The sequence below is a fragment of the Trichechus manatus genome, unplaced genomic scaffold (assembly GCF_000243295.1).
Source record: "Trichechus manatus latirostris isolate Lorelei unplaced genomic scaffold, TriManLat1.0 scaffold00055, whole genome shotgun sequence".
NCBI classification, from domain to species: Eukaryota; Metazoa; Chordata; class Mammalia; order Sirenia; family Trichechidae; genus Trichechus; species Trichechus manatus.
In genome coordinates this window covers 11,977,482-11,999,842 of record NW_004443991.1, presented here as the reverse complement: position 1 = coordinate 11,999,842, position 22,361 = coordinate 11,977,482, and the positions used below count along the sequence as shown (strand labels likewise).

General features: G+C 35.0%; 1 protein-coding gene across 6 annotated transcripts in view; it reads left to right on the top strand.

Annotated features, from left to right (window-relative positions):
- The window catches only part of CIP2A (cellular inhibitor of PP2A), a 37,308-nt gene extending 15,008 nt beyond the window's left edge, over positions 1 to 22,300 (top strand). For 3 of the 6 annotated variants that reach the window (XM_023732907.1, XM_023732906.1, XM_023732908.1), the window contains 13 exons: positions 4,302 to 4,520; positions 5,408 to 5,567; positions 7,197 to 7,338; positions 8,385 to 8,484; positions 9,995 to 10,113; positions 12,523 to 12,718; positions 13,202 to 13,276; positions 13,370 to 13,480; positions 16,275 to 16,471; positions 18,179 to 18,292; positions 18,501 to 18,583; positions 19,278 to 19,417; positions 20,429 to 22,300. In XM_023732907.1, coding sequence (XP_023588675.1) covers positions 4,302 to 4,520; positions 5,408 to 5,567; positions 7,197 to 7,338; positions 8,385 to 8,484; positions 9,995 to 10,113; positions 12,523 to 12,718; positions 13,202 to 13,276; positions 13,370 to 13,480; positions 16,275 to 16,471; positions 18,179 to 18,292; positions 18,501 to 18,583; positions 19,278 to 19,417; positions 20,429 to 20,599 — 1,827 coding nt within the window. In that variant the 3' untranslated portion in view covers positions 20,600 to 22,300. The remainder of the gene's footprint in view (positions 1 to 4,301; positions 4,521 to 5,407; positions 5,568 to 7,196; positions 7,339 to 8,384; positions 8,485 to 9,994; positions 10,114 to 12,522; positions 12,719 to 13,201; positions 13,277 to 13,369; positions 13,481 to 16,274; positions 16,472 to 18,178; positions 18,293 to 18,500; positions 18,584 to 19,277; positions 19,418 to 20,428) is intronic. The other 3 variants (XM_023732905.1, XM_004378159.2, XR_002824396.1) reach the window with 3 other exon arrangements.
- The last annotated feature ends 61 nt before the right edge of the window (positions 22,301 to 22,361 follow it).

Genomic DNA, 22,361 nt, shown 5'->3' with positions numbered 1-22,361 from the left:
AGATATATGTGCTAAATAAAGATTATTGGAATACAAAATATATACAGCAAGGGAAAAATCTAATATTGATCTAAAGGTTCTAAACTAGTCCGGAGTTCAGGAGGTAGAGTAAAAGAGTAGAAGCATTGCAAGGGTGCCATCTGGTGTCAGAAAACCTGAAAGGGAATGGAGAAGTAAAAGTAATAAAAATATCTCACTATAATTCACAGGGATGGGGAGCAGTGAAAGCAAAAAGCACCTTGGTGTGGGGAAAAATAGTCAGATATCTTATTTTTTATATAATAGTAGATAAATGTGTTTGATTATAAGGCCAATGTAACCTTGATGGCAAAACCTGACAAGGATAGTACAAGAAAGGAAAAGTCTATAGTCTTCCATAGATGCAAAATTCTAAATAAAATATTAGCAAATCAGAGCCAGCGATGTGTAAAAAGGATCTCGCTACCCAGGAGGTTTATGCCAGGAATGCCAGGGCAGTGTAATGTGAAAATTAGTATAATTCATCCCAGAAAAGAGCAGGAAAACTATCATCTCATTAAACACAAAAAGCATTTGATAAAATTTAATACACATTCATGATAAAGATTACCAAACTAGGAATAAACAGAAGCTTTTCTTTATCTGATAGAGTTCCTACCCAGAACCTACAGCATCATCATACTTAGGGGCAAATTATTTAAAGCTTTCCCTAGATCATGAGTGAGAAAGGAAGCCATTATCACCAGTTGTGTTCAGCACTGTATTGATGGTCCCAGCCAGTCTAGTACTTCAAGAAAAATGAATAAACACAGGGATTGCAAAGTAAGAAGTAAAACTTATTGTTCAGATGACATGATTATGAATATAGAAAATCTAAAACAAATATACAAAAATAAGTTAAAATTAAAGAGCGAATTTGGCAAGTTTGCTAGATACAGAATCAATGTATATGTGAATAAATTTTATCTGTATACTGGCAACAAACAGAAAATGAAATTTATTAAATGATACCATTTACAATACCATAAAAAAAAAATCAGTGCCTAAGAGCCCTGGTGGCGCAGTGATTTAGAGCTTGGCTGCTAACCAAAAGGTCATCAGTTCACATCCACCAGCTGCTCCTTGGAAACCCTATGGGGCAGTTCTACTGTGTCCTATAGGGCCATTATGAGTTGGAATCAACTTGATGGCGATGGGTTTTTTTTTTAGGGGATAAATCTAACAAAAGGTATGTAAGACCTCCACGGTGAAATTACAACCAAAAAAAAAAACCAAACCTGCTGAAATTAGAAAGTGCTGAGAAAAGACCCAAGTACATGGAGGGATCTACCAAGTTCATGGATTGGAAGAGTTTGCAACGTTAGGTCAGTCAAAATCATGGCAGGTGTTTGTTTTGTTTTGGTATGTGGAAGTTGGAAAGCTGATTATAAAATTTATTAGGCTATGCAAAGGTCCAAGAATAACCAAGGCTATCCTGATGGAAGATGAACAAAGTTGGAGGCCTCGTATTATCAGATATCAAGACTTAATATAAAGCTGTCATAATTAACACAGTGCAGTGTTGTCATAAGGATAGATAGCTAGACCAGTGGAACAGAGTAGAGTCCAGAACCAAACCCACACCATATGGTTCTCCTAATTGACAACAAAGGTGATATTCTTGAAAGGATGCTTGTTTCAGTAAATGGCGTGGGTCAACTGGATATCCATATAGGGAAAAAACTGAATCTTGACCCCCTACTTTCCACCAAATGTACAAATCAGCTTCAGACAGGTTGCGTATCTGAATGTGAAAGGTAAAACAATGAAGCTTTTAGAAGAATCGTCTAGAATATCTTCAGGACCTTGAAAGAGACAAAGGTTTTCTTAAGCAGAACACAAAAACACTTATCTTAAAGGAAAAAAATTGATAAATTGGGCTACATTAAAATTAAAAACTTCTGTTCCTAAAAAGGCCTCCAGTAAGAGTAAAAAGGCAACTCAGAGTGGGAAGAGATACCCACAATACATATATATATTCAACAAAGGACTCCTATCCGAAATATATGTATTAAAACAAAAACAACATATATGTAAATCAGAAAAAAGACTGATAGCCCAATAGGTACCTGAGCAAAACACTTGAATTGGTCAATAAACATGAAATTATTGCTCAACCTCATTAATCTTCGGGGAAATGTAAATTTAAACAGTAACACAATACCACTACGCAGCCACTTAAAAAAAAAAAACAGTTGTGGCTTAGTTCTGTCTCATGGTGATCCCATGTCTGTCAGAGTAGAATTGTCCTCCATGGGTTTTTAATGACTGATTTTTCAGCAGTAGATCACTAGGCCTTTCTTCCAAGGTGACTCTGTGTGGATTTGAAACTTCACCCTTTCGGTTAGCAACCAAGTGCATTGACTGATTGCGTCACCCAGGAACTCCCACTAGATGGTTAAAGTAAAAAAACTGGGGAAGCATAGATGAGAATGTGCTACATCCATCACTCTCATACAATACTGATGGGATTGAAAATTGCTACAAGTGCTTAGAAAAATTGGCCATATCTATTAATGCTGAACATACACTATCACCCAGCAATTCCACTCTTAGGTGTTTACCCCAAAGAAATGTACGTATAAGTTCACTAAAAAAACATGTACAAAACATTCATAGCAATATGGCTCCTCATAGCCATGAACTGGAAACAACCCAAATGTCTATCAACAGTAGAATGGATAAACTGTAGTGTATTGGAATACTTTACAGCAATGAGTATGAATGAAATGTAGCTACATGTAACAATATGAGTCTCGCTGACATAATTGTAAGCAAAAGAAGCCTGACCTAAGAGTGTAACTAGAATTCTATTTATGTAAAGTTCCATGTGGGTTTCTTTGTATAAATTGGCAGGCTGATTCAAAAATCTGTGTGGAAGTACAAAGATCCAAGAACAGCAAAGACAATCTGTGGTGTCAGAAGTCTGGTGGGGAGGTGTAGTTGGGTCATTGTCTAGGAGTCATGAGTTCCTGGAGTACTGGTAGAGTTCTCTTTCTGAGCTGGTTGCCAGTTACACAGGAATGTTCACTTTGAAAATCTATCTAGCTTTACAGTAATGATCGATCTGTTTATCTTTCTGTGTTTATGACTTCAGTTAAAAGTGTATCTGAGGAAGTATGTATATATTTTGCTTGTGTATGAATCACATATCTCTGGTAGGATATATAAGAAGCTAGCCTTCAGGGAGATTGACAGCTAGAGTGCAGGGTAGTACCTTTTATTTTGGAACCCAGCACATGTGCTGGCTGTTCAAACACAAGTACTATAATTTGTATCTAGAACACAGATCAAAGATTGTTTATCATTTTTTACAATAAATGTTAATGGACTGAATTCTATTAAAAGCAGGTACTATCCCAATAATATGTCATTTACACAAAGCAGTAGATAAAGAGAGGTAGAAAAAAAGTGGATAGACAGAGATACCAAGAAAATTCAAACAAACTGATAGGTTGGTAATATGTGAGATAAGGCGGAATTTAACATGAGCTAATAAATCAGGTTGCTGTGGGATGCTATATAACACATAAGGCCCAGTTTATAAAGTGGAGAAGAAATGGCATAGAAGAGGGTCGGCAAGGGCCATGATGCCAGCAGTGTGCTAACTTAGTGTGCAGGTAGCCATCTTCAACATTGTAAAGCTTTGGGAGCCACTTTTAAATCTTACTGTAAAGTGTTTTATAGTAGCAATTCTTTAATCTTAGAATAACAGCAGGTATTCTTAATTACTAATTTTATTTCTTAAGTTTTTTCATCTTGAAAACAAACATGCTGGTTAAAAAATAAAAGTACTGCAGAAGGAGTACATCAGTTGAATTTGCCCTCCTTCTTTGATTCTCACAGTCCTGACTCTCAGAGGTTGTTGTTGTCGTTGGGTGCCGTCTAGTGGATTCCCACTCATAGCAACCCTATAGGACAGTAGAACTGCCCATAAGGTTTCCTGTGCTGAAATCTTTATGGGAGCAGATCTCCAGGTCTTTTCTCCAGCAATGCGGCTGGTAGGTTCAAACCAACATTTTGGTTAGCAGCCAAGTGCTTAACCATTGTGCCGCCAGGACTCCTTTCCTTAGAGGTAATCACCATTAAATTCCTTTGTAACCTTCTGTAACCACATCATATTCGAAAAATAATACTCAAAAAAAGAACAATTAGAGGCTGCTTTTAGTTTTTGTTTTAGAGTATTTTCTTAAAAAAAGAAATGTTGTTTTCAGCTTCATCATTTGCTTTATACATTGAAGTCCAATGAAATTGACATTTAATGAAGACTTTATATTGCACAGGTTTTAGAATTACTTCTTGCCTTCTGTTCAGTGACTCAGCTGCGCCACGTGCTCACTCAGATGGTATTTGAACAGTCTCCATCTGGCAGCGTCATTCTGGGAAGTCGTCCCAAGTGTTTGGAACCTACTGTGGCTCTGCTTCGTTGGTCAAGCCAACCTTTGGACACATCAGAAAACTGTTCTGTTTTAGCACTGGAGTTGTTCAAGGAAATATTCGAGGTAACAGGATGATTGACAAATTGACTTTTCCACTTTGAATTAACAATTTGTTTTCAGAAATGTTTATAGTAAACTTCCAGTCGTTAATTTGCTTTAGGAAAACTTCTCAATTACTAGCAATCACATGACTTGCTGTCATTCAGCTACTGAATTTCTTTTTTCTGCAATGTTTTAGTGTTTTCCTTTTTTTCACAGAGTAGCTTACATATACTCACTCCAGTGTAAAAAATACAAGTATTAACTAAGATTAGTGTGTGTGGTGGTTTTGTGACTACACTGTTACATGACTGCAGTAGTCACGTTCTGTCGCTGCATCTCAGTGGATCTTCTCTGTCTCTATTAAGCTTTGAATGGATTAATATAAGGACATTGGATTCAGTCAGTGAAATGGAATGGAGCAAATATATGTATGAGTGATGGTGTTTCTTGAGGAGTATGCACAAATCATTATATTTTATGTTGGTCTGGACTCTTAATCAGCTTTAGCATTTAAAAAACCCTTTGAGATTTTTGATGGAAGTTATTCATGGTTGTAAAGTACTAAGACCAACATCGTTGTTTAATTATTGTGATTATATTTAGCAAATTCAGGATATTACTTTTCAGTAGATACTTCTAATTTAGAATAACTTAAAAATCACAGGCATAGTCTATTTAAAAAGGTCTTATTCTTGTAGAACAATAAATCCTTATTGTTCCATTTGAGAAAAAAATCATCATGTCCTGAAGCCTGAATGAAAAGATAGATTTTAAATAGGAGATATTAAATATTAAATTTCTTGATAGGAGATATGAAATATTAAAGTAATTCTTAAGAAATTTAAAGAGAACGTTGCAGCTCAGTGAGGACAGTTTCTGCATTCTATTTTACAACTTTAATTCTCCAGGATGTCATAGATACTGCCAGCTCTTCCTCAGCTGATCGTTTTGTGACCCTTCTGCTGACTACAATCCTTGATCAACTTCAGTTTACAGAACAAAATCTTGATGAGCCCTTATTAAGAAAAAAATGTGAAAGAATGGTCAAGGCCATTGAAGTTTTGTTAAATATCCTTTTCTGTCATAAACATGGAAACTATATAAATAGCCACTCATTTTTCCCTAGTATTGATTGCGTTTACTGTTTTTATCTCTATTCTCAATGAAATCTCTAAAAAGGTTTTCTAGACTTTCTCCTTGTTTTTCTGTGTAAAACTGTTATGCTAAAATGCACTTTAAGACACAGTTTTTAAACTTGTACGTTTTTACCACAAGTTGGGATTAGAAGATATGCCTTAAAATGATTGTTCTATCCCTCCTTGTTAATCCGTCTTCTGCTTTTGATGCTAATTGCTGTCTCTGGATGATTCATGGTGCCATTCTTTGGTGGAGTGTATCAGAAAATAAGGAAATAGTGATAAAGTTATTATTTTAGCCCAGTTTTTTGTTTGTGTTTTTGAAATGAAAATCAACCTCCCTAAATGTTTTAATAAATATGACATCACACTTGATTATAAAAAAGACAAATATATCAAGACAGATTAACTCTTTTCAGAAAAAGGAAACCTTGGGTACAATTAGTGTTGCTGATTAAGTTGTATACAATGATTTTCTTGGGTCTTTGTGTTAATTTTAGTTTTTTAGATCAACTGATTATAAGTTGCTAGGAAGTCAAGCCTGAATTCTTTTAATATTTCATAACCTTTTTTTTGTGAGCAATGAGCCTGTGTATCTCTTAAATTTACCTAGATTTCCTTGTATCCAGACAAGAATTTGCTCAGCTTTGTCCTGTCCTAGAGCAAACTCCACCTGTTTATTCTTCCCTCTGAGCCACTGCTTCTTAATTTTCCTATTCTTTTGTAGCAGTGGATCTCAACCCTGGCTGAGCATCACCTGGGGAACATGTTTTAAATATTTATACCAGGTCCTTACTTCCAGAGAATCTAATTTAATTGGAGTGACGTGAAACCCTAGTGGGTGGGTGTGTGTTTAAACTACCCGGTTGATTCTAACATGCAGCCAAAGTTGAAAATCACTGCTGTAGGGATTCATGATTACTCTGCTTGACCTTGCTATTTGTAATTAATATACTCAAGCAGTCTCCCATTGAATGGTACCATAACTTGATCCCTTCTTAATGATAGATATTCAAATTATTATATACCAAATATGAAAAAGTAACTTCCTTTAATTTATTGAACCATTATGATCAACAAAAAATTAACATGCAGTGAAAAAGACCAATCTTGCTTTGTCTTTGAGTTAGAAATGTTTGGTGCTAGTCCACTTGTGTCATTTACCAGTCACATATCCTGAGCTTGAGTTTCCTAATCTGTCACTGAGCTAATGTAACAGTAATTACACAGGATTGCAATGATGAGATAATCTGTATGAAATCATCATGAATACTATAAAACCAACCATTTGCCGTTGAGTTGATTCTGCATCATGGCAGCTCTGTGTGCGTCAGAGTAGAACTGTGCTTCTTATGTTTTCAGTGACTGATTTTTTGGAAGTAAATCACCAGGGCTTTCTCCTGAGGGACCTCTGGGTGGACTTGAACTGCCAGCCTTTTGATTAGCAGCCAAGTGCCTTAACCTTAGTTTGCACCATACAGGAACTCCAAATGCTATAAAGTGCCGTATAAATATAAGGTATTTTGAGAATTTTTTGTTTATGTTCCTTAACAAAATCTACCTCTGTGTGGAGATGATACTCTCAAAATGCATCTTGCAAAAGTTGTGACTACTATTAAATGCACCACTCTGATAGAACAACAATTCACATATGGCAAGATTGACCTGGGGTTTGGAACAAAGGTAGCAGATTCTGAATTGTGGTAAGTATATGAAATCCAAATGGCAAAATGGTAAGGGCAGACTTCCTAAAAATCAAAAGGGTGGGGTTTTATGGCAGTGATTTTCATCGCTTGTGCAGAATCACGCTTGGATATGTTATATCAACTCAAGGTATAGCAGAAAACTAACAAAAATATTTTTATAATGAATTTTTTTTTTAATTCATAGATTGTGTACCTCTGAAGAAAGGTATTAACGCCTATGATTTATTGTTTATTGTTTAGGTTTATTTTGTTTTAATTAATTGTGATTGTCTAAGAGTTGTCTATATTCCTGAACATTTCTTTTCTGGAACTCCTTTTTGAGATTTTTATTCATTTAATTTTACATTTTTAAGTGAAAAAAACAGGTAATTTTTACTACAGGGAAATAATTCACTGCTGAAGGTTTCCTATTGACAGAGACAACTCTTCTTCCTTAATGATTAAAGGTGGATTTTCACTGATAGTAATGAGATGTTGTTTTATGTCCTTAACCCCTCATGTATTAAGTCCATTTAACAAATCTTATTGAAAGACTGCTAAATGTTAGACACTGTGATTTGTTCAAAATTCTATAAATGTCATAGTTGTCAATGATTGTGTTCAAGAACAAGATGATCTGTTTACTTTTTTTATACTCCTTTTCAGGTACAAAGTTGAGAACACCGCCTAGTATAATTCTTACAGCACATATTCAGTGTTCAGCAAATCTGTATGCGTAAGGTTGCCCTCTGGTGTCGATATTCCAGTAAAAAAGCTAAGAATGTAATAGATCATATTACTGATACTACTAGTTTTGAAGTAGGAAGTCAAACACAGAGCACTGTCTACACTTGGATTATTAAGGTCAATGTGTTGTCTTTGGGTCTTGGATTACAAGCATGTTGATCTTTGATATTTTTACTTCTCAACAGAAATAATACTTTACCTTCTTGAGTTTTGAAAACAAATAAGTGTTGGCTTTTTGTTTTCTTTAGAATTATGAAGGGAAATAGGCTCTAAGCAATTTCTGAGTTATCTAATTTAACTACAACTTATTTTTAAAGCAAACTTGCTGCTGATGTAATTTTGAAAACTCTTGATTTGATGAACAAACTTAAACAGTTGATTCCTGGTATGGAAGTAAGCTTCTACAAAATCCTCCAGGTGAGTTTAGACTCTTAGTGTATTCATACATGTAAAGGCTTCCTAAAGTATAACTTGCTGTTTTAATATTATCAATCTTTTGAAAATGTTTTTCTTAGAATTGGCCATCAGAAGAAAGTTTAAAGTTGTTAAGTGTCTTAAGTACTTACAGTATCCTCACTACACAGTTATTTTACATAATTTGACAGAAACTGAACGTAAGTGCTCCTGGATCAAATGCTCAGAATGTTAAGTGCTGCTTCTTCAGCCTTTTTCCTTTCTGTGTCCTACTGCAAGGTTCTTCTGTTTCTGTTGTCATTTTGAGGGGGTGCATGTATTTTGGGGTTTTATGTTTGGTCATGGTTGTAAGGGAACAGACAGACTTCTGAAAGAAAAAGGCTTGATTGTGAGTGATAATAAGGTTAGAGGGGATGTGCAGAGAATAGCTAACCAATTTCAGTGATAGTGGTAGCTCACTAAGAGCTCTAGATGTCCACCTTGATGTTCACAGCACCTAGCTTGTGACAGGTGTCTAGCAAGCATGTGTGAATTAATTTACATTTTGGAAACTAACAGAGATGGCTCTAGTGTATCTATAGTCAGGGTAGAAGCCAAAACTAAAACCTTACACTTGCTTGCATGTTTTGAGAGTATAATGCTTAAGATGCTAGGTTCAGATGTGACTGCACCACTTGTTAGCCAGTGCGTCCTTGAGCAGGTTGTCTCACCTCACTGAGCTGCTGTTTCCCTGGCTATGAAGTGGAGTAATAATTCTATTCTCTGGGAGGAGTTATGAAGGGTTACTGTGGAAGGTTATGAAAATAAATGCCAGATCTTAGCACAGTTCTGTGGAATTGGGTTAGACTTGAGTGCCTACATGGCACTCAACATTTAAAAATGTTGGTAATTATAAAGGACTTGTATTTTAATATTTTCTTTGCTAACAACTTGATGATGTATGTTTTTTAAAAATTGGGTTAAACTGATTTTATATCAGTTCTTAGGAGATGCTTTTCATAATAGATGATTTGGGGCTTACAGTGCTAATGTAAAGTATTTACTGACTTGAAGGACTTACACTTCAAGTATGATTGTTTCAGTCAGTAAGTTTAGTTTGAGATAATTTGGATTTTGCTTTTATTTTATGGCTTTAATTAATCTGGAAATTATTAAGCCATTTCTAACTTTTTCTTCTTTTAAATGATAGCTAGAAAAATAATTCAAAAATCAGTCAGTTGTGGATGAGATTTTAAATTTATCAAAATATTTAAGATAATTTTCAAAGGAACAATGAAAAGGATTCAAAACCTTTGCTAGAATTTTTTTAAGCTGGTATTCACAATGATTGCATATCAGTGTACACAGCCATAACAATAATACATTCAAACATCAGATAATAACACATTGTTGCTCGCCTAGAATTGTTTCATGATTTAGCACTCTTTGCTCACCATACTGTTAAAGGCCTGGCATTGCTTACTCTTTCTCTTTGCAGAATACCTTCTTATCTTCTGTTTTCTGATTTGTTTAGGATTCACGTTTGGTTACTCCTTTGGCTTTTGCTTTAACATCAGATAATAGAGAACAAGTACAGTCTGGATTGGGAATATTATTGGAAGCTGCACCACTCCCAGATTTTCCTGCTTTAGTGTGAGTTGGAATCATTTGCAGTGTATCTCTTGTGGTTCTAGAATACCCTGCTATGTTTCTTTAGCAGTCCCCAGTGTAGATAGATCAGTAAATAAGTGAGTTGAACACTTCACTGTAATAGTCAGTAATCTTTCAAATGATTTAGAAAAAAAAAAAGACAAGTTTTTGACTCCTATAACTGGAAAGCCCAGGTGTATTCTCACTCAGGGAATGGCTGGGCCAAGTGTTTCACTGTATTACCGAGGCACTGTCCCTCTCAGTCTCTCACCACCTGTTTTTCTGGATGCTCTAGTGTACATCCTACCATTTTACATCCTCCATGGAAAGAACTTGTCCCCAGTTATTTAAGTGAAAAGAAAACATCACTCTCACTGACCAGAACCTGGGCCACATGCCAAGGAGAGAGGTCAGCTAGGAGAACTACATGGTCTGAAAGTTGGGATGGGGTAAGGGAGAGTTTCCCTAAAGAAAAATGGGTGTTTTTATCTCAAAATGAAATCGATACTGGTGGGGCAGAACTGTCACTGTGCTCAGTAATTTCAAATAATAAAAGAATATTTGATATTATGTTTGAAAAATTTCAGATGTTCAGGGCTCTCTGTAAACTAAAGTTTGGCAAAATATCTAATAGGGAATCTATTTTAATGAATTTTTAAAAATTAAGTGGTTTATATAAATGAGTCTGCAAAACTGGTTTGAATAATCTACCGAAGCATTTGGTAAGAGTAAGTAAGGCATGCTATATGCCAGGGTCGGCCAACTATAGCCAGCAGATAGGGCACCTGTTTTTGTCAATAAAGTTTTATCGAAACACAGACGTGCATTTCTTTTCATATTTTCTGTATGGTCTCTGGCTGCTTCCACACTACAGTGGCAGAGTTGATGAGTTGCAACAGAGACTATATGGGCCCTCGAGCCTAAAATGCTTATTATCTGGTCTTTTAAGAAAAAGGTTGTTAGCTTCTGCAGTATGCTACTAACTGACCTAGGAAACCATTTTTCAGAATTATATAGGTGGTCATAAATTAAGAGTTGAAGAATTATGGAATGTTTGGCCACATATTCAAACTTCCTTTTATTTTATGATAGTTATTTTTAAATAATAGACAAACAGGGAGCTTCTCTTTATTTTACAAGATAGAAGTGGTCTGTGAAGCTGCTCCATTTTTAGTGGTTTGCTTGCTTCAAGTGTGATAATCTGATACATGAAGCAAAACCCAGAAGCTTCAGAGTGGCAAGCTTCAGCTTCGCTGAAAATGAGAGTCTCATCCTCGGCCGTTTTCACTGTACTTTGGTCTTCCCCGTCTTACGTCTCTTGTAAATAATTTTCTCTTGAGCACTATCTCACGTGTCTATTTATGCTTAAACCATTTTATTTAATGCCCTTATTTGACATTATCTTAGTTTAAAAAGTTGAGTTTATATGCTGAATTAGATAGATGGATGGCTAGGTAGGGTTTTTATTATTATTATTATTATTGAAACATTTAGCAAACGTATGTGGCCCAGCTATGTGTCAGGCCCTCTTCTAGGCATTTTGGATATTGCAGGAAATAAGACTAGATGCCTTATGTCATGAGGTATACATTCTAGTTGAGAGACAAACAAGCTAAACAGTTTCATGTTGTTCATGTCTGTATTTGGGGAGGGGTTAGTATTTGTATTGTGTAGGGGGTTAGTGAAGGCCTCTCTGAGGAGGTGAATTTGAACTGAGAAGGAAGCAGCCCATACAGATCTGGTGAGAAGAGTGTTCCAGATAAAGGAACAGCACATACAAAGACCCTGAGGCAGGCACAAGATGGAGTTTTAAAGGGCAAAATACAGGTCAGATTGGTTAGAGCATGCTGCATGAGCAAGGGCAGAGTGAAGGATATAGGTAAAGGCCAGGTGATATTGCTCATGGTAAGACAGGTGCTCTGACCAGTAACTTTGTACTTCATTTTTAGAAATACTCCACACTCACAAACTAGTTCGTCAGTGCCTCTAAGAGGTGGAGTTATTAAAAATGGTTGTAGGTAGAAAATGGGGTGAGTCTTCCTGCAAATTTAAGATATTTCCTAAAACCTTTCTTCATCATAGTCTCCAAGAAGATTACTTTAAGAATATTTGAAGACTTCTAAAAGAAAGGGGTGGGGGGAGCCCTGGTGGCATAGTGGTTAAGAGCTCAGCTGCTAACCAAAAAGTCAGCAGTTCGAATCCACCAGCCGCTCCTTGGAAACCTTTGGGGCAGTCCTACTCTGTCCTATATGGTTGTTGTGAGTAAGTATCAACTCACTGGCAACGAGTTTTTTGGTTTTGGTATTCTTAAAAAAGACCTATTCTAAAAGATTCCTGAATTCTGCACTAACTCTTTGTTTTGCTTTATTTTTATCTAATTATTTCTTTCTCCTTTTTGATCCTGCCATTCAGACTTGGAGAAAGTATAGCAGCAAACAATGCCTATAGACAACAGGAAACAGAACATGTGCCCAGAAGAATGCATTTGCAATCATTAAATCACAGTTTCCCAGCATCAGTAAAGTGTTTAACTCCTCCACTTTTGAAAGATAATGTTCCTGGATTGAACATTGAGGAATTAATAGAGAAACTTCAGTCTGGAATGGTGGTGAGTGATAAATGACAATTATAAATAGGATTATGCTGGTACATACCAGCCAAATGACAGCACTGGTTATAACATTTATTTAAGCAACTTTAGATGCAAATTCCATCATTGAAATCTTACCTTCTTAGGTTTATTTTAGAATATAAAAGTGATGATATTCTGGAAAGTTTGGGAAGAAAGGAAGAAGACTCAGTCATAAAATTCCAACATTTTAACACATCTACCATTCTTTTCCTAATTTCCCCCACACCCTACAGCTTAAGAAATATTTTTAAAATTCCCATGAGCATACCAAATCTTACCTTGAAATTGTTCTACACTGTCCAGCTTAGTGACTGCTTGTGACCCACCTGAAATGGCATTAATTGATTTTTTTTAAATTTTGTTATTCATTAATGTTTAATTATTTAGTTTCATAGTAGGCATTTATTTGTCCAGTGTTGAAATGTTCTGACTTTTGAACTCTATTATATTAAAACCTAGGTAAAGGATCAGATTAATGATGTGAGGATTTCTGACATAATGGATATATATGAGATGAAATTGTCCACTTTAGCCGTGAGTACTAACTGATTTAACTATGTGTAACAATTAAACTTTAATAAATGTTTTTCCATAAATCATGATGATCAGTGGTATATTTTCTTATAGTCCAAAGAAAGCAGGCTACAAGATCTCTTGGAAGCAAAAGCTCTAGCCCTTGCACAGGCCGATAGACTTATTGCTCAGTATCGCTGTCAAAGAACTCAAGCAGAGACTGAGGTGCGTACAACATTAAAACATGCCTGACTAGTAGAAAAATAAATAATGAAATAAAAAACCAAACCCATTGCTGTCGAGTCGATTCCAACTCATAGTGACCCTGTAGGACAGAGTCGAACTACCTCACAGGGTTTCCAAGGCTGTAATACTTACTGCCACATCTTTCTCCCGTGGAGTAGCAGGTGGGTTCAAACCTCTGACCTTTTGATTAGCAGCTGAGCACTTTAACCACTGCACTACCGGGGCTCCTAAAACATGTACAAAATATTAATTATATATTTGTTACTCTAATTAACAAATTCTCCTCAGCATTTGATACGGCTGTTCCATTCATCTTGAAACTCCCCTTTGATTTTGGTTATGTCATTATCCTCTGATCTTTTTTCTACCCTGTGGATGTTCTTTCACATACTTTATGAGTTAGCTTCTCTTCCTCCACTCAACTTTTCAATGTTAGGATTGCTTGGGATTCTGTTCTATGCCCTTTTTCCCCTTCTTACAAGCTTCATGGTTTCAACCGTTACCAGCATGTTGATGCTTCCAATTTTTGTCTAGCCCAGATCTTTTCCTGAGCACTAAAAGCCTGCTGTGTAGCTCCATGTAAATATATACCAGCTTAGCATAATGAACACTGAACTCCTCACCTTGCCTCTTTTTAAAATTTTATTCTTTCTTTTGTGTTTCCCCTGCTGCTCTTAGAGTTGTCTGATGAGAAACCTGGAAACCACACAATTTACCTCCCACAATTTAGTCATTCACCATGTCTAGTTGCTTCTACCTCCTAAACATTACTCATTTCTGCCTTGTCTCCATTACTACCACTATTCTCTGTAGGTCAAACCTTTTCATTTTTCACATGAATCAGCAGTCTCCTAATTGATCTTCCTACTTTCCGCCTGGAGCCCTCTTCTCAGCCACCTTCTACACTACTGCCAAAGTGGTCTCGTTTATGGTTATCCTTCCCTCAGACACACACACACTGATCTTCTTGCGGCAGTAAACTGATCCTGTCGTTCCTGTACTGAGTGTCCTTCATAGTGCTCACCATTGCTGTCAGAATGTAATTGAAATTCCTTAGTTTGACATACAAGGATCCTAACTACTTCTCAAGCACCATCTCCTTGCAGTTCCACTCACTCTCTGCAGTCAGCTATATTAGACTACTTTGCAGTTCTAGATCCTGCCATACTCTTGTGTTCACCTGCTTTTGCAGTTGCTGTTCCATATGTCTGGAGCACCTTTTTTCCTCTTTTCTTTGCCTAACTCATATTCCTTCAGATTTCATTTTAAATACCTCCATTTCCCAGAAGGCTTCTCTGGCCTTTCTCTTCCCACATGTATTTGGTGATCCTTCCTCTATCAGCACTGTACTTATCTCCATATCACACGTATACCATATGAAAATTATATTATCTCCCTCCCCTCTCCACCTCCCATCCACCATCATGTCAGGGATGGTTTCTGTATAGCCAGGCCCAGTGTAGTACTTGATACATGGTGAGTGCTCTTAAGTTTGGCATTATGCTAAGTCCATAAAAACCAAGATAATAAAGGTATATTGTACAGTAGGTCCCTCGGCAGTGCAAACAGTTTGTACTCAACTATTAACCGAAAGCTTGGCAGTTCAAACCCACCCAGCAGCACTGCAGAGAAAAGGCCTAGCAATCTGCTTCCATAAAAAATTACTGCCAAGAAAACTGTATGGAGCAGTTCTGCTCTAACAGATGAGGTTGCCATCAGTTGGAGTAAACTAGATGACAATGGATTTGTTTGTCGTCAACAGATACAAATGGAATCTAGACAGTTGGTATCATTTGTAATGAACTGTAATAAAGCTTTTTTGGCTTTTGAGAGGCATTAAAATCAGTGACACGTAAAATACCTTTTCAATCCTTTCAGAATAAAGATACTCTAAAAATTTTAAATGAACATTACCCTCATTCTTTTTTCTTACTTTAACGTGGGTGCATTTATCTTCACTGGTATGTTGAATTTATCATAAATTCCAAGAAAGAAAATTAGTGGTATAAAAATCGATCTCCTTATAAACCAGTATTGTATCCTGTGTCTGTTAGACATGTCTTGCATTTTATTAAAGAGTGTAGTATTTTGTCAATGTTACTGGAAAGGGTTTTCATGAAAGTATCACTAAATAATTAGGTATTACAGCATTACATTCCATATCATAAAAGCAGAGAACGGCTTAGGTATTTACCCAGAATGTTAAAATAAGTAGTGTTTAGGGCTAAAGGGGGGAAAAGTTCACTTCTTGTTCTAGTTGCTCTTCCGCTTCAGTATGTTTCATGTCATAAATTCTTTGGTATTAAATATAGGTTGTATTCCCTGATTAGGCTAGCTTAATTTTAAGCATTTGCTTAAGCATTTGTGATATAGCTAAGATCTTATTCTTACCTGAAATGGAACAACTAATGTCTGCAAACTTTGTTTTGACATCTAAACTCAAGGACTATACCCTTTTAACTGAGTACCATATGTAAAATTTATAAGCCAAGAGCCACTGTTATAATTGTTGATTCCTTTCTATTAATCTGCTTATAATGAGGATGTTATTATTAGAATGTTATCTATTTATTAATAGATATTATCTATTAAATAAACTATAACAGTATCAGATTTATTAGAAATAGTTAAGTAATAAATATATTAGACTAATACAACCTTACATAGCCCAATAGATGCTATTAGTTGTTTGGTAAATCTTCGAAATTGCAGGAACAGAGCGTATTGTGTAAATAATAGTGGGAAAGTCTGTGTTCTTTTGTTTCATTTTAAGGCACGGACGCTTGCTAGTATGTTGAGAGAAGTTGAGAGAAAAAACGAAGAACTCAGTGTGTTGCTGAAGTCACAGCAGGTCGAATCAGAAAGAGCCCAGAGCGATATTGAGCATCTCTTTCAACATAACAGGAAGTTAGAGTCTGTGGCTGAAGAACATGAAATACTGACAAAATCCTACATGGAACTTCTTCAGAGGTAAATTAATAAAGTAAAAGTTTGTGTATAAGGTTAGAACCTAGAATGAACCCACAGCATTTGTTTTTTTGTGGCCCTAAAATGTTTTCTTAATCATTTCATGTATTCTGATCACATCATAAGGTTAAGTAGTGAGTGAGAAACTAAGTCATAGTGAAATTAACTATTGCTTCTTCAAATGCAGTATCAACAGTGGAAACAAAATACAGATCTCTTTCCTTCCAGTTGACTGCTTTTATTTATTCATATAGTCATTTGGGACATAAGTTCTACAGGACAGTTTGCTTTGTTCTATTCGCTGACAAATCCCTAGGGTCTAAAACAGGGCTTGATAGACACTTAGGACCTCCGTAAATATTTGTTGAATGCACTGGCTTATAAAATAAAAACACTCTGAGAAACGTGTTCATTGTTTTAAGATTGGTTAAGATTTGTAAAAAATGTCCCGCTGTTACATGCTATTAATATAGGGAGGTAGAATGTATTTAGCTTTGCAAGGCCCATGGGCTTAGTTGCCCATCAATTCAAAATGAAGGGTGAGAAATGAATAGCATCTAGAAAACTTGTGATGAAAGGTGATTTCTAAACAGGACATTTTTCCTTCTTTTTTTTTTCCTAACAACAATTTTTTCCAAAGTCTAGTTGTTTGAGGCATCACAGATAAAACGCACTGTTGGTATAGGCAGTGGTCTAAGATAAATGTGATTTCTAGAACCTATTTAGGAATCCCTGGGTGGCACAAACGGTTAAGTGCTCAACTACTAGCCAAAATGTTGGTGGTTCTAACCCACTCGGGTGCCTCAGAAGACAGGCTGGTGATCTGCTTCGGAAAGCGCATAGCCTTGAAAACCCTGTGCAGCAACCCTCTGACACACATGGTTTGCCATGAGTTGGAATCAACTCAGTGGCAACTAACAACAGTAGAACCTACTTATAAAGTAAATTCAAGCTTTGAAGAGCCAGGTGGGTAACAAGTGAATGAACCTGGTTGGGGAAAGGCCGTTTGTAATGGTAGAGACTATCTAAAGGCATTCAGATTTTTGGAAACTGTATGTGGGACAAATAAACACTTCTGCTGGCCAAATTTGGACAGTGCCACCAGTTTTTTATCTTTGTACTTAGTGAAATATAAGGGATATTTTATGCTTAAGATAGTTGAGTTTCAAAGTATTACCTTAGAGTTTCTTCTGTGTTATCTTGCAGGTAAAGATGTAGAGCTTTAAAGGGACAAAAGAAATTTAGAACCCTACGCTTCTTAATTACTAGAAATATTTATTCATTTATTTGACATTTTTAATATAAATGCATATTATGCCCAAGAGGCTAATTATAACATCCTTAATTTTTTTTTAAAGCCTTATTCTTTTACAAATATTGTTTTAATTTCTGGACTTAACGCTAACGATATCTTATATAACGATATCTTATTTTATAGCAAATTATATATTGTAGTATCATCTGTAAAATAAAGCTCTATATCTGTAAAAGTGAGGTTAATACTCCACACATTCCCATTTCACGGTAATTTTTACATCATTCAGCAAAAATCATATCTTTACTGTCTTTTAGAGTTAATCTAATTTTATTTATGTCCTGCAGTGTATACAATTTAGTTAGAAGAAATAGTAAACACTGTGCTTGATAGAGTTTCTCTTCATCATGTGTTTTTCTCCCTCAAGATACTAATGTGTGTGTTTGTCTTTTCAGGAATGAAACTGCAGAAAAGAAAAATAAAGATTTACAGATCACATGTGAATCTCTGAATAAACAAATAGAGACAGTGAAAAAGTTGAATGAATCACTCAAGCAACAAAATGAAAAGTAAAAATCTCTAGTTCTTTATTCTAATTATTTTGGATTTTTCAAAAACAGTGATTCTCTTTCTATACAGAACATTGTTTATTAGAAAAATACATTTGGCAGAATTTAAGAGTAATTACTGTTCCTATAAAACTTTCCCTTAAACTACTTGTTGGGGAGGAATGGTTCATTGATTTTTTTTTCCCCTACATTTTTTTTATAACCTCAGAACTATTGCCCAATTAAAAGAGAAGGAAGAGCAAAGAAAAGAAGTACACAGCCTGCTAGTAGACAGAGAATGTAAACTAGCAAGTAAGTAGCTCCTTATTTGTTAAATTATCTGTTTCTTAGCAAATCTTATGTTGAAAAAGAAGCATGAATGATTTTGATTTGCTTTTTCATTATTTTCCAGTTCTCTCATTTTTTAAATCCATAAACCATATCCTAAACAGCTTCCCTTGTTTTGCCACATTTCACCAAAGCTGTTTAATTGGGGTGGTCACATTAAAATTTGGGGGTTATAGGAGATGATTGCCCTTTATAAAATAAATTTTTTTAAGAAACATAGCAGCAGGTGGCAGTGCTAGGTAACTTTTAGTCACTAGCTTCTTAATGGTAGTAGGTGTAAACTAATCCACCAAAGCGTGTTTTCTTCTTACTAACTTGCCTTGGAGCATAGACACCTACCTATGTAATTTTTCATTGTTTTCTCTCTCCCTTTCTTTGCTAACCCTTAACCTCTGGGAATTGTCCTTCTCTACTCTACTGTATGTTATATGTAGAGCAGAGGAAAAGGGAAAAGACGTGGGGATTTTGCATTTTCTGTTTAATACTAGTATAGGAGGTAGGTTTTGTGGTGTTTTCTATTCAGTACATACTGTAAAGTTTATATTTTCAGCAAGATATTTTGTGATCTTCCTAGTCGTCTTTCTTTTTTTCGTATAATAGCTACTAAACCTTTTCAGAGTAATATCAGTAAAAGACCTCTGTTGGTTTGCTTTTTAAGACTTGCAACAAAAAGCAGTAGCACAAGAAGAAACGATTGAAACTTTACAAAAAGAAAGGAAAGATAAGGAAGAAACCATTGACCTCCTTAGAAAAGAATTGAGCAGAACAGAACAGATAAGAAAAGAGTTGAGCATTAAGGTAAGATTCTATTCAAGTTCTCCTTTGCAGTAAAGTGAAGAAGTCTTACACTGTGAAAAGAGTGAATTTGGATAAACAAATGTTCTGTTTCTTTCGTAATTTTGTTTGGAAGATATTAGAATCTCAAAGTGGTTTGACTGTCATTTGTTATGGAAGCTCTGTCACAATGTGAAAACCTGTATTTCCTAAAATCATCCAGCATATATTAAATACATACTGTGTGCCAGCACTTAGCTGCTTTCAGGTGGGCAAAGAATACAGAAAGGGCTCCCAGTTCTTGGTGTCACATACAGGTAGCTGTATAAAGTACATAGCCTGCATTTCTTTGCTTGTAGGGATGATAGTAATAATAGCTCAGATTTGTTTAGAACTTCATAATTTGCAAAGGAGTCTTAAACATCTTCCTCACTGTAACAAATATTAATATATAAATATTTTCAACTTAGAAATGAAGAAACTGATTCTCAGGTTAAGTTACTTGCTCAAGGTCACACAGTCAATAAATGACAAAATAGATTAAATATCCTGAATCCAAGTCCAGGGCTCTTTCTCCATTATCATAGTTGTGTACCTTGAGTAGTAGCTGTGAATAGTACTTTCTGACCCATTTACTACCAGGAAGATGAGAACAGACCAGGATTAAACGGCTGTCTGAACTACTACAAAGCATGAGTGAAACAAAAGACATAACATTTAATGCCACATTCACAGATTTCCTGGTTCTGCTTTAATGTGGTTATTTTCATAGTAATTCTCAGTAGAAGTATATAGTATTTTCAGCATCATTTCAGCTGGTAGCATTGACTTAAGAAGGCAAGTTGAAAGTGTCTTCCCAATTTGTATTAATGATTACTTAAACTTCTCATATGATTGTTGACTAAAATATAATCCATACTTATATTGTGTCTTTTGACATGATTATCTTACAAACAAAAAATAAAGACATCTTAAAATCTCTGTGAAGAGAGAGCATGTTAATTGTTTGTTCCTCTCATTTTCTTAATCCCTTAGGCTTCCTCCCTAGAAGTTCAAAAGGCCCAATTAGCAAGTCGTTTGGAAGAGAAAGAGTCTCTGGTGAAGCTTCAACAAGAGGAATTGAACAAACATTCTCACATGATAGCAATGATCCACAGTTTAAGTGGTGGAAAAATAAATCCAGAAACTGTGAATCTCAGTATATAGACATAAGGGCATTTTGGAGTTTGTAATCTTAAAGCTATGTTTGATGTATTTATCTATTGTGGGGTAGAGGAGGTAAGTTGTAACTCCAAGACAATAGGAAATTATTATCCGGTGATTAATTTAGTAAACATCCTGAACTGATACATGTTTTTATTTGGTTTTTTGAGTAGAGAGATGTTTTTAAAGTTTTCCTTTCTATTTCTGGCTTCTTTTATTGTGTAAAGCTTTCTTTGGTTCTTAGATTAGGATATTCTTATCATCCTGTCATCATGTTTCTAGGTTTTTTCCTTTTCCAGAGTTACTTTCCACTCTCTTAACTTATTCTCATTTGTGACTATTTTGATTTTGAAATCAAACTTTCCTGATTTAACAATCCTAAAGATTCATAAATTAAAAATACAATTGATAAAAAGAGAAAAGGTACAGTATTGCTGGAGAAGTTTTTCTCTACAGTACCACTAAAGAAATAAAATTTTTATTACAGCATTTAAGATGTATGTCATATGTTCTAAATTTGAAAACAAATTCAATGAATAGTTATCAGAATTAATGTAGAATTAAGAAATAGATGTGTTAAATGATTACATTGTCATATAAAGAACTAGGTGATAACTTATAGAATTTTTTGTAAGATATCTTCAGTTTTTTTAATTCTTTTTAAAATGGCACCTATTGACCCACCATATCACTTTAATCAGTGATGGGTTTTTTATGATTTCCTTAAGAATAATTCAGATTCTACTCTTGCTACATATTTGGAAATTCAGTGTTTGCTGTTAATTCTGATGTGAATTGCATTTAATGTATTGTCTTAGAGTTAAATAGTTTTTAATTGGACCATTTTATTTTAAAGAGTAGTTTAAATATCTTTATTCATGTATTTCTTTAATACAAGAGAATTTTTCATTTGAATCAAATGATGTAAGTAGTGTGTTTAAGAAAAGAATTTATATCAATATTTTGATTGATATCATTGCTACACTATTACAACCATTCATTTTAGTGTTTTCTTCCTGTATCTCTGCTTGATTTTAGTGAATTTAAAAACATACTTCTAATTTTTAACCACAGTATATCTGAATTTATGTTTAGAAATTAAACATGCAAATATTTTAGAACTTTACTAGTCATACTAAATACTATCAAGCTATAATAGTTTTATATATTTGTATACATTTTGTACAGTTCTACAAATTTTGAAACATTGTACAGAGTAAAACATGTTAAATTGCTACTTGTTTTAAAGACGTACATTCTATTTTCCTTTGAAACAACATACATTTTCAGTTTAATGGGAAAAAATATTTAAATGGATGGATACGACTGAAAAACTAAAAGTAGACTTTCATCTTGCCAAGGTTTTCCCTTAGTTTTCTAAAATAAGTAAGTGAATGAATTAATTAACCAAAAGCTCTAAGGAAAATCAAACAATTTAGAAACTCTTGTCAAGACACTGAGCCTAGCCCAGTACTACCCAGTGGAACTTTGTGCAATGATAGAAATATTCTATATCTGTGCAGTCAGGTACCACAGCTATTAGCCATTTGTGCCTATTGGGTACTAGTGGCTAGTGCAATTGAAGAACTAAATTTTAGAGTTTTTTTTTTTTATTGTACTTCAGGTGAAGGCTTACAGAACAAATAACTTTCTCATGAAACAGTAGTACATATGTTGTTTTATGACATTGGTTAACAACCCCACAACATATCAACCCTCTAACTTCTCAACCTTTTTTTTTGGTGAAAATATACATAGCCAAAGA